The sequence below is a fragment of the Polyodon spathula genome, chromosome 18 (assembly GCF_017654505.1).
Source record: "Polyodon spathula isolate WHYD16114869_AA chromosome 18, ASM1765450v1, whole genome shotgun sequence".
Classification (NCBI taxonomy): domain Eukaryota; kingdom Metazoa; phylum Chordata; class Actinopteri; order Acipenseriformes; family Polyodontidae; genus Polyodon; species Polyodon spathula.
The window spans coordinates 2457463-2472733 of NC_054551.1; the positions used below are offsets into that span (position 1 = coordinate 2457463).

Consider the following 15271-nt stretch of genomic DNA (forward strand, 5'->3'; position numbering starts at 1 on the left):
CCAGCACAACTGCAACACAAGGGCACCTCCCAACCTACAGCCAGGTATAGCAAGAGTGCTGGAACTTGGACTAAAGCATGCGAGCATAGGAGAATTTAGAATTGTATGGTTGTTCCAATACAACTACCACCCCTGGGCTTGGTTAGCAACAGAATGGGACACTTTGAGCCATCACAGGCACCAGAGTGTATTGAAAGGGATGAAGTTTAGCAGGGCTAAGGAATTCCCAGAGAAAAATAAAGTATGCACTTTGATAGCATCTTATTGATAAATTCACTTTTATACAAGGGTGTATTTTCAGCTTAAACCCAATTTTAGCAAGACCATGTACTGTCCTTCCTATTGTACTCATAACAGCCTTAGGTGTGGGTTGAAAGAAACATACTTGGCGACTGCAAAAATAAATTTTATTCCCATCAAATCAACATCCACAAATATTTCACAAGAGGTCCTATATACATATTAGATTTTTAAATATGCAATTTAATAGAGCATTGTTACCAATACACAAAAAACACACGACTTCAGAAGATATGAACTGCCGATAGACGAGAGGAAAGCAATGCAATTCACAGCATCTCCGTCAGAAAGTGAATTTTTGCTGCACTTCTGGGGCCTGGAAAACATAATCTGTCGCTGTAGCCCCCATCTTCAGGGCTTCTGTATCAGTCTCCTTGAGTGGGGGGGGGGAAAAAAAAAAAAAAAAATTCTTTAGAGTTATGTAAAGAACATACAGAACAGCAGTAAACATGCCTTCCACCAGTTCAAGTTGATTTACACTGTATAGTAAAAAAATGTTGATAGCTTTTGGGGGGGGGGGGGGGGGGGGGGGGGGGGGGGAAAGAAAAAAAAAAAAAAAAACTATTCAAAAAAGGAGTCTCGCACAGAGACAAATTTGAAGACCAAGGAAATAGCAAGTTGCTAAATAAGGGGGTCCATGTAGTTATGCCACACCTGACAATGTAGGCATTCCCCACATCCACTAGCACCAGTCCAATAACACCCTCAGGAAAAGAGCAGCACATGCTTTCGTTACTCCATCAATACGCATCTATCACCAAAATGTACCAATTGGGTCAGACAAGTATTTATAAAATCAGCAACATTAATAGCTAGTTAACTGATCTACAAGTACTGGCCTTATGCAACTGGCAGCCAAAGCCACCAACAGGGTTTCCCCAGGCAAGAGTACATTAAAGAGCCCAGACAGCAGTTTGTTTACAGTTTAAAATTTTATTTAAGACTGGTTTAAGAATTTAGGCAAAGTGCAGAAATGTTTGGATTTAGGGTTTACATCATTACATTCAAAACAGGCATATTTGGTTAATTCAAAAATCAAAGTCCATCTCAAGATAACTGTCTTGCAATTGGTAAATCCTCAAAATCAAGACACAAGTTAACATTGCATTATATAAAATGAGATTAGTTTAATATGGGCAGTTGTAGAACACATGCTCCATCACGCCAATGCCCTCTCAAATGCATGAGCTCCCAGATTGATAATTTGACCTGGTTAATCTCAGAGTCCTTTACTCATACTGCTGCAAGTTAACTGTGGATAATGCAGAACTGTGAAATGTCTTCAGTGTTCACAGTTGACTTAATACCAGATCGCTTTTGCTAGAAAATGTAACCCAATGTCCCCATTTCTTAAAATGGGCAAGTAATGAAACTTTTTTTTTTTTTTTAAATGACTAATCTTAGATTTCTTACACGCCAGTACTTTTTGCAAGACTTGTTTCCATACAAACAATGAAACTATTAGTTAATAGAAGGGTTTTGCAAACTTACTTGGCAATTAAGCTAAACATACCTATACAGGACTACGGCCCTATTAAAGGGATGCACATTCACACTTACCTCTTCAAAATACTTCTCTATGAGAGCCTGTGCTGCTCGGTACACAGACTCATTGTCATGGCTCTGCAGGGCCTCAATCTTGTCCAGTCCCCCCAGCTCTTCTACCAGCAGGCACAGCTTCTCAATCTCACCCAGCTTATCTGCTGCCTACAAATGCACAACACATTGCACAGCATGGCACTTTAGTGCAGAGCATTATAAAATTGGATCACGTCACTAGAATACTGCATTTGCAAGGGAGGGCATTGTCCCCAGCATGGAAATTCAAAAAAAGGGTTAAAGCAAGGCATTTCAGGATTTGTATTTTTAGTGTATATAAAATTTCTATTAGTGCATCATTAAATATTAGAAACTCTTGAACACAGCTCACCATAAAGATGTTGGTGATAGCATCCATGACTACCAGGATGGTCTTGCTGTCCTTGACCGCAAGAAGGGCTAGCAGGGGCTCCAGCCCCCCACACTGGACTAGCTGCACCACCTGGTCCACAGTCCCACCACTGGTGTAGTTGGTCACAGCCCAAACAGCCTCCCTCTGAGACTTGAAGTCTCCCTGAGGATACAGAATAGCATCAAGACTCATGCACACAAAGAAAGCCCTTGGGAAGACCATCTACGTGCCAATTGCAGAAATTTGACTCTGTGCTGCCCAATACTGGCAAGCAATTCACATGGTACATCTGCCTCTCCAAGAAGACTGAAAAGAAACCTGCTTAGGTATTGTATTTAACAGTCAGCAGCTAGAAAGGGTTAACATGTAATGCATGTCAGTTTAATATAGTGAACAAGGGCCCCACCCTCAGGATTTGCATTAGGTAAATGGTAGAACAAACCAAGACTTCAGTGCTTACATTCCCCCAGTCACCATTCAAGTGCTATTCAGTTTAAAATAGCAACCAATTCATCAGATTTAAAATTAACACGTTGCATGTTCCAGCACTTCGGGTTTAAAGGTAAACCTCAATGCTGTATTCCTAGTCCAAATAACCAAGTAGTGATCAATTTAAAAGTATTCAATATACGACAGTTTCACACAGAGTCATAGAAATATTTTTAAATTAGGGAATGGATACATTTACTGTACATGGGAGGTTCAATCTACTCCTTTCAAACAGTCCAACTGCCTCAGCAAGAGCAATGGACACTGACTGTGCTTTGACACCATGATAGTAAAATCACTTGACATGTTCTGATACTTTGGATCAGCCATTCAAACGAGGCACAGCTGGCAGCCTCTGAACTGAATGCCTTTAACAGACAGTGCAGTTATTGACCAAGGTGCTGAAAGCGGTTTGGAAAGTGCATTGTTAAACTTCAAGAATACTGGCGAGAAGAGCAGACAGTCCGAACACAAGACACGTCTCACATTTTTCAGCAGGTCTACTAATGGAGGGAGGAGGCCACAGGTAATGAGCTGCTGGATCTGTGGGGACGGTCCAGCTGCAATGTTGGACACGGTCCAGGCAGCCTCCTTCTGCACACTGGACTTGGGGTGGCGCAGAAGCGAAGGCAGGACTGACAGCACGCCAGCATCAATGGCCATCTGCGTCTGGTTGTCTGTTCCAGTCACAATATTCCCAATGGCCCGAAGAGCTGGGGTCTGCAGAGTGGAAACGGAGGCTTGAATACAAGAGATTTGCAAACAGTCTTTCAATCTGGATCCAGACCAAGCCAGCACAGTCCAAGCAGTGCTAAATAGGGAAGGCAAACAGGTCCTGCATTTCAAAGTGGTAGGGCAACATCTGCCAACAGTATTACAGTTCATTGTAACCATTGCAGAATGACAGTGGCACTGCGAGAATGACTGAACATGCACCAACACAAGCACAGCGTACAGGACACAAGCGATCAATTTGGTGGCCTCCGATTCGCACACAGAATCCACACAATTTATCTACAAAACAGTACAAGAGGATCGCAACTGCCTGTGTGCTGCTGTTACTCACCAGAACAGCCAGCTCTGGGTATGCCATGAGCTGGACGAGTCGGTTAACAATGCCCGTTTTCAACACGACATCAATGCGGTCATTGGAGCCATCGGTCAGGTAGGAGACAGCCCAGCACGTGTCAGACAGGATGTCCTTGTCCTCGTGGTGCAGCAGCTGGATGAGCGTTGGCAGGATCTGCTGCACTGCAGTCAGGGGAGGGTAAGGGTTCTTATTGCGGCACAGGTTGGACATGGTCCAGGTGATGTTTCGGAGGAAGCCAACCTGCAAGAGGCACCAGAACAGGTAGCACTGCGGGGTCAACTCCAATCCATTTTAAAATCAATTCAGAAGGGATTGGTTTGAGACAATTGAGATTGGCTTCAAATGAAAGCAGTTGAACAATTGACCAACAGGGAATTTGTTGCTCATTAAAAAGGGCATTAGGAATAGTACATTTACACCAACCCTGCACCCTGTATATTTTATGAATGACCAACCAGCGAGTCGGTTACTGAGAATGGATTGCATTAACTTACAGGTGTATCTGGAGTGACCAGCGTCAACAGTGCAGGAACAATATTGCAGTCAATAAGGCCATCTCTATATACTGGACCATCACCTATCAAACAAAATGAGTTTTTTTTCAATATGTAATTAATCAAACACATAGCCCATCCCTTTAACAATTAATGGGAAACTAATTGGCATATCACCATCCAGGTAGTGAATAGAGTACAGGCCTTGGTGTCTAGTTGTAGGTAGAACAAGTTTTTATTTTTGTATTCTCCAAATTTGTCAATTGCTTGAGCATTTTGCATTTGGTGATCAACAGCTTAATTTAACAGTGACGATTACACCTTGTATACAGTTAAACATGTGGCAACAAATTGAAAAGCAACCAAGCTAAAACTTAAATATAGCAAGAGTATTAAGCTACCTGCAATGTTCCCCAAGGCCCACACAGCTTGCTCGCTGATGTGCATGTGGGGAGAGGATAGCAGTGCGATGAACGCTGGGACAGCCCCCCCCTCCACCACCTTCTGTGTGTGCCAGGACGTCCCGGAAGCGATGTTGGTGAGAGCCCAGGCTGCCTCAAACTGCAGGATGTGCTCGTCATCCCTGCCCAGGAACTCTACAAACTTGAGGATCAGCCCTGCCTCAATGATCTCCTTCAGGGGCGGGTTCCTCTCACGGGACAGCAGCTTTCTGTTGGGCAGTGGGGGGGGAGGAGAGCACAAGGAGGATGGGAAGACTTCCCCAGTTGCATAGCAGTTTAATCTCAGGCTTTGGCTTGCTTCCTATACACTGGCTAATTAAGCTTGTATTAATGGCTCCAGCCCTGCATACCACACCTCAAGGATGGAAACAAGACTCAGATTGCATAGCAGTTTTACCCATTCCAGGTTTGCCTACAAGCTTGATTAGCCACAGTGTCTATGCAACAAGCTCAGATGTCAAACTCATAGTAAAAGCAGGACTGGATCAAACTTATGCAATGGGAGTCTTATTTACATCCTTGCACCTGCAAGTGAACAGATGCAATATACAATAAGTATAACGGTAATAGAAGACTTAACATTGTGCAAAGTGCTCACACATGGTATCCCAGTATACTGTACCTTGCTGCCTGGGTTCCTCTGGTCTGCTGCTCTATGCTGCTGCTGCTCACACAGGCAACGATTTCCTCAATGGTGGCAGCAGAAACCTACCAACACAGCAGTGTCACACATTAGATTTAAAAGCAACCCAATACCTGAAGATTTTGGCATTCCACATAGAAGCAAAGCAAATTGTGCAGGGTAAATGCATGTTACTGGAAGTTTACGGAGTGTAACTGGGCACTTGCGCATAACGTTAACTAGTATGTCATCATGGCACGCATCACTGTCACCTTTTCGTTGGCCTGTTTCTGCTGATCTGGAGAGAGCGGTTCATCATCAGGGAGAGAGCCTACATTCCTCCTCTTGAGAATCTGCTCTTCCCTCTGGGTCTTGCGCAGTTCAATGTTCACCTCTATCCTCTGTCGTCTCAGCTCCTGCAAAAATAGGGTTAAGGGGGGGGGGGGGGGGGAGGTCAAGACTAAAATATTGCGCTGTGCACGTGAAACCAGGCATGACCCAGCACACCACAACATAGGAGAGCCAGGCTCCTCTGCATTCATGTTTATAGGGCTTTAATACCATCTCAGACAGGTGTCAGCTCAGGATCCAGTGCCTCTCACAACACCACCTATTAAACACAGATAAATGAATCTACAATATATACACAAAATCATTTGCCAAGCTAAATGTATTCATTACTTTTTGATCCAGCATTAATTCAACATTAATTTGCAAAGTTTGAAAAAGCAAGTTAATCATTTATGTGCAATCATTTTACTCCAAGAAAAAAAAAATAATGTTACACTTATTTACTTGATTGAATCCATTATGCCTATATTCAATTCGAGCAACTATGTAATCAGGCATGCCCCAATGTACACTGAAATACCCACGTCACCCTTTCCTTAAACTTACCACTGGGTCTTTGCCTTTGTTCTTGAACTTTTTCATTCGTTCACCTGCTTCGTTTGTGGTAGGCATGATGACGGCTGAAATAAATACGAGTCACTTTAAACGTGTACCATTTAAGTTAATATCTAATTAAACTACAGGTTTTCGTTTACAACAACACATTTGAAGGACTATTGATAATTATGATCATCGACAATCCAGTTACCAGTTTCTCAATAACGCATGCTGTAGGGCAAGATCGAAATTGAAATCATAAGGGGTAGTACTGAAAATACGCTGCATTCTAGTAATGATCTATTCTAGCAACACAGCGCCATCTACCAAGCATCTCGAAATTTAATAGTGTGTACACACCCACAGGTGACAATCCAATCAAGTTTGCAGGCCAGAATTCCCGCTTAATGCGTGGAACATCTATATTATTGTTTATCACTTGGCTATCTCGAGAATGGGCAAAATGTACAGCACTGTATGTCGCATATGATATATATATATATATATATATCATATATATATATATATATATATATATATATATATGTGTATCTATAGACACGGTGTGTGTAAAGTAACAATTGTAGACTCAATCATTGTAACAAATATCAATTATTTAAAAACCCCAAAGCACCCTATAACTTACCCTCTGCTCTCCCCTGTACTAGTTCGCCGAGATCTCTGCGTGAACTCTCTGCACATGGTTTAAATAATTAAAGGCAGTGAGGATTAAGGCGTGAAGGTGCGCTTCTCACGTGCGGATAGGTTCGAATGTAATTGGGGAAAATTGGAAGTGATGATAACGAGGTCACCAAAAACCACATAATGGTATCTTCCTCCTTGTCTTCTTCTTCTTCTTCTTCTTCTTCTTCTTCTTCTTCTTCTTCTTCTTCTTCTTCTTCTTCTTCTTCTTCTTCTTCTTCTGTTGGGAGGGGGTATTGGTAACACACCCCCTTGCCACGAAAGTGTAATTTTACACTCACGTAAATGTGATTTTACACTGCAATAAAATAAATTACAATTTGTGCATGTAAAAAAAAAAAAAAAATCTAATTTCTAATTAAATTGAGTGTTCGTAAAATCCACATTAGGAATCCCCGTGTTGACAGAAAGCATGGGTAGTGCTAACTGTTGCACAGCCCTGCTAACACCTCTGGCCTGGAAACAGCACCCCTAGGGGCGACCGAAGGGGGGGGGGGGGGGGGGGGGGGTAGGTCTGTTCATCTCGCAGATCAATCATATTGGTTCTTTCAGGTTCTGCAGCTCGGAAAAAAAAATATCGGATTCATTTGACGATGTCTGTTTACACTGACACTCGCTGTCTTGTTGCTGTACTACGTGGAGCGTTATGTATGTTATCAGGTTACCAGACAATGGGCAGCTGTCTTATTCATTATAAGTGTCACTCTTTCATTGTTATGTCTATACCTCGCATTGTATGTGTATACGGTACTTTCACTTTTCACCACTAAGCCGTGCACCCACCCGGCAAGTCTCCGAGCAGCACTGACGCTCAGCAGCTGTGCGTTGGGTGACGGCCACGCCTGCGTATCCTGGAGTCCTCTGCCGCAGAGCGCATGCGCCTTCCCGTTTCCTGTATTTTGGTCCTTGACAGTCCCGAGTCTCTCCCGGGGTGAGTTCGTGTCGACTGCCCAGAGTCCGCGAATTCAGGTCCGCTACCCTTGTCGAAACCCAGCCCACCGCCTGACACAACAACAACAGCGCAGAAACTGTTACCCGAGCACCGAATATACAGGTAAATGAGAAAAGTGCTGGATAATAAAGGCCTGCAGGGAGACCGGCTCACTCCACTTGTGCTATGCCGAGTCCAGTCAGCAGGGAGCGGGCATCTGCTAATGAAAAAGCCCGGTGGTTTGAAACGACAACGGTGCCAGGGAGGCCTAATATGTGCAAACCGGTCTCGCGTTCTGTTTTTTTAAATAATAAGGGACAGTTCAGTATTAATGACCGTTTTCAACATGTCTTCCATCTCTGACAGTATGCAAACAGGTATATGGCTGCGTGTATGATGTGCTTGATCTCCTTTTGAATGAAAATTGAAACACCAGTTCAGTGTTATTGACGTACCGTGACAACACACGAAAAATCTTTACGCGACGGACAGAAGAAAACACCTCTACTGTAAATCTTTGATTGAAGATTGGGGAACAGTCATAGTTGTGAATCTCTAAATATAACTGTCACACGTAACTTTAAAACAAATATATACCTAATTTGCATCTCGGAATGTTATTTTCACAGTGCACAGTTGTATTTCCTTTACGTCGTTTTGTAATAACAAATCGTATTGATTTTGTACATTAAGACTATCAGCCTTTCTATCCGTCACAGTGAGTAATTGTAGTTTATTGGAATGTCGTTACAAAACCCCTGGCAAATTCCAGTGCACAAGTGTTTGTCACACTCATGCATTTTATTGTCTTGGACCTCCACCCTGTGCTGGCTCAAAGCTAATGTTTACAATGCATTGTTTAAAGTGTTGTATGAATGCTGAGTTAAAATTTGCCTCAGTGTTTAGGTTTATATAGTGAATATATATATATATATAATATATATCATATATATATATAATATATATATTATATATATATATATATGTGACACATGTGGTGTATGTGTCATCGTGATGCGGTGTGTGATGGTAGGTACACCATCCATTGTAAAAGAGAATAGTAACAAAATTTAATATATGTTCACGAACATATTTTAGGTGCATTATCATGCACATTTTATGGGCAATCAAGTTAAACTTAATTTTCCCTTTCTGCAGGTTTTATTAATTTGACTGAGACATCCCTGCGATCAGAATGTCCCTGCATCAGTTTCTGTTGGAACCAATCACCTGCCATGCATGGAACTGCGACCGAACTCGTAAGTGACTGTTTTTGGAATTGACAGAGAATCGGAGAATCCATGCCAGACTTCTGCTTTGGCCCCACCCGTTCATAAACCTAAACATCAGTACACTTTGTAAGCTTTTAAATTTTAAACATATGTTGAAAGTTTTTTTGTTGTTGTTTTATTTCTTCTCCAGAGGTTGCCATTAGCCCCAACAACCATGAGGTCCATATCTATAAGAAGAGTGGGAGCCAGTGGGTCAAAGCTCATGAGCTTAAGGAGCACAACGGGCACATTACAGGTACTGCAATAACAGACAAACTGCATTACTGATTATCTCCCGCTGACCAAGCCCAGAGCCACACAGAGACCTCCATGCTATAATACCTGCCACAGACTGAATTGTTCAGTTTATGATTTGCATATATTCTAACATTGACGTCATCTCATTCACCATTCTCTACTTAGATAACACATTTGAAAATGAATTTATGATTCTGAAAAACAAAAACAAAAGCTTAGAGATCAAATACTGAGGTTGTCTTTGTGTGTGTGTCTTCAGGCATTGACTGGGCCCCAAAAAGTGACCGCATTGTAACTTGCGGCGCAGACCGCAACGCTTATGTCTGGAGCCAAAAGGACGGGGTCTGGAAACCCACTCTGGTGATCCTGAGGATTAACCGTGCCGCCACTTTTGTAAAATGGTCACCCTCTGAGAATAAGTTTGCAGTGGGCAGTGGAGCTCGACTTATCTCTGTCTGCTACTTTGAGTCTGAAAATGACTGGTAAGAGCTACAAGAAAAATAAAAACATGTACGGTTACAGAGAATAGTCTTTGCAACCATGTTTGACAGTATTTCAAGTTAATAAACACAGCCCCAGTGTAGTAATAGATTGCTCTATTGATGATTATCAATGTTTTATAGATCTGTGATTTATTGTGACATGAAAGAGAAAGTTATAAATTGCTTTGTGGCTCTTAAACTCTTAAACAGTACACAACCTAAATTCCTATAGGATTGGTGATGTTCATTATGTTACTGGAATGTTGTTTCTGTTTAGGTGGGTCAGCAAACACATCAAGAAGCCGATTCGCTCCACTGTCCTGAGCTTAGACTGGCATCCAAACAACGTCCTGCTAGCTGCAGGGTCATGTGACTTCAAATGCAGGTGAGAAAATCTGGATGCATCTGGCTGACTGCTTTTTTTTTTTTTTTTTGTTGTAATACTTTTTTTAAAAACAGTAAAATGTACCGATGAAAGATATCACATTCAAATAACTTGCTTTCTTTTTCTCCAAGAGTCTTTTCTGCATACATCAAGGAAGTGGACGAGAAACCAGCTGCCACTCCCTGGGGTTCTAAGATGCCCTTTGGTCAGGTGATGGCAGAGTTTGGTGGCGCTGGCAGTGGAGGATGGGTACACAGCGTCAGTTTCTCTGTCAGCGGAAACCGCCTTGCATGGGTCAGCCACGACAGTACTGTGTCGGTCGCAGACGCTTCTAAAAGCATGATGTAAGCAAACAAAGATGTTCAAATCTTTAGAAAGCAAGCTTTCAAATATATTAAAGGATCTATTATGAACTTCATTAAGGCAAACTTGGGAAGTGTTGCTGTTCAGTTGATGACAGATTTAAACCTGGTGAACCAAAATACTGTTCACTTTTTTTCTTCTAAAATATGTTTCAGGCTTATCTCAGATTTAAACAAAAGGTTGGAAACCTGTAAAAAGGCATCATTTAAAAATACAAGTTTAAGCTTATGAATATTATCAGTTGACAGTGGTTTTATGTCTTGGTGTTTGTGTTTTTTTTTTTTTAGGGTTTCCCAGCTAAAAACCGAATACCTTCCTCTTCTGAGTGTGATATTTGTCTCGGAGAACAGTGTTGTAGCAGCTGTGAGTAATACTCCAAATTACAGAGTTGTCGGTGTAGAGTAAAATGTGCCATGAATGGTGAAACTGAAATGCTTCAGCCATTGCGCAACAGATACATTGGATATTTGTGTAATAGTGAATTATGCGCCTTATTATTATGATGAGAGCTCTAATTTAGTATTTATAGGCATGGCATTTATACAGTATAATTAACATATTTTAGATGCATTGAATTCTGTATGGGGAATCTGAGAACTCATTTGTTGCAGTTTGAGTCTAACAAATAATATTTCAGTAATTTCTGTCTTCCTCCCCCTGTCCTTATTCGTTACAGGGCCATGACTGCTGCCCAATGTTGTACAATTATGATGACCGTGGGACCCTGACCTTCATCTCTAAATTAGACATTCCGAAGCAGAGCATCCAGCGCAACATCTCTGCCATGGAGCGCTTCCGCAACATGGACAAGAGAGCCACTACTGAGGACCGCAACTCGAACCTGGAGACACTGCACCAAAACAGCATCACGTAAGGGTGGAGTGGTACCGTTAACGGGAGTCTTTATACTAGGGGGTACATTGTCAAGAACATAAAAATGCTGGTATCTTAAGATGGCTGCTAAGTGGCCATTGCTAAAATGGGATAAAGGGAAATCTGAACCCACTGAATTATTTTCAGAAGAAAGACCAGCATTAGAACTAAGATTAATTTATATCTTAACCCTCCTATTAGGTTTCGGGTCTATTTGACCCGACTCTAGTTTCCAATTAGCTTAAATGCTATTTTTCTTTTCATTTTCTGTATAATATTTTATGGCTTTTCCTAAGTTGGGGTCATGAACTTACACAGAAAACAGAACCTTTGAGATGTTTATTTTTTTTTAGAACAGGTCATGTGTACAAATAAGATGTTTCGGGTCACTGTGACCCATGGCGTTTATCTATGTAGATCTGTGTGCAGGAATAAAACAGACTTCTTCAATTTATTATTATTATTATTATTATTATATTATTATTATTTTATTTGTATTATTATCTCTGGAAATAGCTTCACCTATCTGGAGATATTTATAACAAAAAAAACAAACAACACATATATACAAGGCAGAGCATAATTTTCACTGTCAGTATTGCAACAGCATCTCACTGGTAAAGACACTCCAAAATGAGGAGCTCCCAGGTTGGCAGTCAAAGAAGTTTTATCACAGCTCCTGGACTAAACGAGCATAAAAGAGTACTACATTTGCAATTAAGAACAGTTAATCAATTTAAGGCTGTTTAAATTAGTTTGAAATTGCATCTGGTCAATATGACCCAAAACATAACAAATGTACCTAAATTCTGAAGGTAATAGGAGGGTTAAAGGAGATTAAATACTTGCCTAAAAGTGAGATTTTTTTTCTTTCTTAAATAAAAATAATTTTACATTAGTTACATATATAAGATAGAGAAATAAAGATTTAACTATTGTATAATTGTGAATATCATTACTTTACAGCCAAGTGTCTATATATGAGGGAGACAAAAGAGATTGTTGGAAATTCTGCACTACTGGAATTGATGGAGCCATGACCATATGGGACTTCAAGGTATTAAGCTTTTATATATTTTTAAGTGTATATTGATTGTTAGACACTGAGTGTTTTTTTAATGGGGGGGGGATAATATTTTAATTTGCAAAGAAGGTTAAAGTTGCGGGGTTCTGAAAAATCTAGCGTTACATGTCCTCACGTGTTGCTACAAGTGTTTAAATAACATACCTGTCATTTTTACTTTTCATTGTTAACGTCCTGACAACTTTTACACTTACCACTTTAAAGTCTGTTTCAAAGCTCTTTCCAAGATGGCAGCTCTAGTGCACTGATACAGTAAGGGCTTTTGCTCGCATTGTCAAACACTGCAATAACGATCCATAATGTGGTATGGAACAGAAAAGCCAGAGCACTTATGTTTTTTTTCTTTTTTTTTTTTTTTTTGAATTGCTTTTCCTGCAGTGATTTAGAGGACAGATCTCAAACACAGTGCACTAGAGCAGCCATTTTGAAAAGAGCTTTGAAACAGACTTTAAAGTTGTAAGTGTAAAAGTTAAAATTACAGGTATGTTATTTCAAGGGTTGTTAGCAGCACATGGGGATGTGTAACGCTATATTTTTTGGAACCCCCGCTACTTACTCTTTAAAAGCTGCAGTAGACGATTGTGTTTTGCAGTTATTTTTCCCAGGGTTGTAAGTTTTAAAATTAACTGGGTGTGAACTTTTAACATCTGATTTAATTATTTTTATAGACTCTGGAGTCTTCTATCCAAGGACTTAGGATCATGTAAAGGAAAACAACTTCTATCTAGCAAGAAGAGAGAACACCAACAACTAACGGCAAGGCATTTCCTCGGAAATAAACTCTCAATATTGCAGCAGGAAGCACTGAGGAAACTACAAACCACAGAAAAAAAATATATATTTGGAATAATTGTTTTTTTGTTTTTTTTAATTTAGCTGTGATTTTCTTTAATCTATACTGAGGCTGCTGCTGCAGCAGTTTGATAAGATCTGTCCCTCCAGAGGCATTGTATAACACTAACTTAAAGGGGAATTTTATGTAAATGGTTTGCTAGAAATAAAATAAATACATTTATTGTACTGTATTAAATGTGTTTTTATTTTATGACTAACATTGTAATAATCCCCCCCCCCCCTCCCATGTAGTCTTTAAAAACAACCATTGTAAGTGTCCCCTAAAGGTGGCGCGGAGTCTGATTGCAACATCTGTCACCTAAAATTGATGACTAGAGGAAAAGTTCATTGTTAGATACAGGTTTAGAATTACTTGGATTAACTTCCCAGATTTGTTGTATTTACTAACTTACTAAACAAATTAAAGCGATGGGCCGATTTAAGGTTTACAAAGTTAGTATTAGTGGTTTCAAAACCATTCACTTGTACTTTTTTTTTTCTGAATCCCTTTTACTTAAAGTTCTCATGCATATACACAGAGAATGCTTTATAGGTGCTATTTAGCTTAGATATTGTGCATGTGTATAATTTAGTGTGCCTTAAATTTTGATTTAAATGTTTTCATTTCGCAAAAATCTAATACGAAGTTAAGGGTTGGTTTGTGAGGTTGAATGGTTACTGAAGTGCACCAAGCTGGGAAAAAAAGCAAACTAAACTGCAAATGTGTTCACAAAAAGGTAAGTTTTACTGAATCAACTGCATCAATTTTAACTATAGAGACTATATTGACATGGCCCAATTGAAATACAGTCATTTATTTTTGGAATATTACTACTATTTTTTTTAACGATTAAAGTATTACATCAGTATATGTTAGTTTCACACAGTCGTAAGTCTTTGTTAGAGGCCTCATTCTAAAATGTGGACTCTTGGGCATGAATCCCGAGTGTCACTCAATAACTAAAATGTATCCAAGCCTTCTATTACCCTTTCAGCATGCGTTGGGTATGATCTGATAAACCATTCATTTCATTCATATTTCACATGTGTGCGCACTGGTTTTCATATTGGTGTTGCTGATCTGAGAACCAGTTTCACAAGTTAGATCTTTGAATTTTAACAGGGATAAAGACAGTAAGCTACAATCATGTTGGATGATAAATTATTCCACAGCATTTGTTTGTCTGCAGCATACTTGTCCAATTTTAAATGCACCCTTTGATTTTAAATAGCGAATATCAAAAAAATCAAAATAAATCCACACCTTTTGTTACAGAAATGGATGATAGTATTCTTGTATTTGGATTATTATAAAATGATAAAGGAATCCTACTGAAAAGATGGAATGTTTGCTGCTGTTCTCATGGGTTTGGTTCATACGTTTTAAACAGCAGTTTTTTTTTTGTCTGGCATTCTTAGGAGCATGTGGTTCTATTTTCTGTTTATACATGTGTTTAGTCTATTTTGGTTTATGCCTCTGGCCAGATAGTCAGGTACATACTTTTCCAGATAGACTTTACACAGGTCAGACCACTTAAACTAAAACATGACAGCCCCACTCACAATTTGCAGCGATTTAAGATTCAGAACAAGCTTGGGTTTTACATTAGGAACAGAGCGTCTAACAGTCTGTTGGCACCAGTGAAGTTCAGCTATAGTTATTGCATTTCTTTGTTCTGGCTGTTGTGCTACTGAAATGGAAAGCAAAAGGTTGCATATTTGCTGACAAAAGGCATCTGCAATTCAACTGGGGATGTTTCATGTGAGCTGACAAACGCCCACACGAGGAAGTG

General features: G+C 40.1%; 2 protein-coding genes across 2 annotated transcripts; one reads left to right on the forward strand and one right to left on the reverse strand.

Moving 5' to 3' along the window:
* Window positions 1-425: 425 nt before the first annotated feature.
* LOC121331148 (importin subunit alpha-5-like) lies at window positions 426-6507 on the reverse strand. Its single transcript, XM_041278360.1, has 10 exons — window positions 6305-6507; window positions 5680-5823; window positions 5408-5493; window positions 4726-4994; window positions 4325-4407; window positions 3807-4070; window positions 3227-3460; window positions 2231-2413; window positions 1861-2007; window positions 426-673 (listed from the first exon to the last, which is right to left on the reverse strand). Exons 1-10 carry the CDS (start codon window positions 6368-6370, stop codon window positions 584-586), a joined length of 1566 nt encoding a protein of 521 aa, XP_041134294.1. The 5' UTR covers window positions 6371-6507; the 3' UTR covers window positions 426-583.
* Window positions 6508-7859: 1352 nt separating this feature from the next.
* On the forward strand, window positions 7860-13659 carry LOC121331286 (actin-related protein 2/3 complex subunit 1A). The gene is made up of 10 exons (XM_041278574.1): window positions 7860-8051; window positions 9087-9187; window positions 9351-9455; window positions 9717-9939; window positions 10217-10324; window positions 10456-10668; window positions 10975-11050; window positions 11364-11557; window positions 12527-12617; window positions 13313-13659. Exons 2-10 carry the CDS (start codon window positions 9124-9126, stop codon window positions 13349-13351), a joined length of 1113 nt encoding a protein of 370 aa, XP_041134508.1. The 5' UTR covers window positions 7860-8051; window positions 9087-9123; the 3' UTR covers window positions 13352-13659.
* The last annotated feature ends 1612 nt before the right edge of the window (window positions 13660-15271 follow it).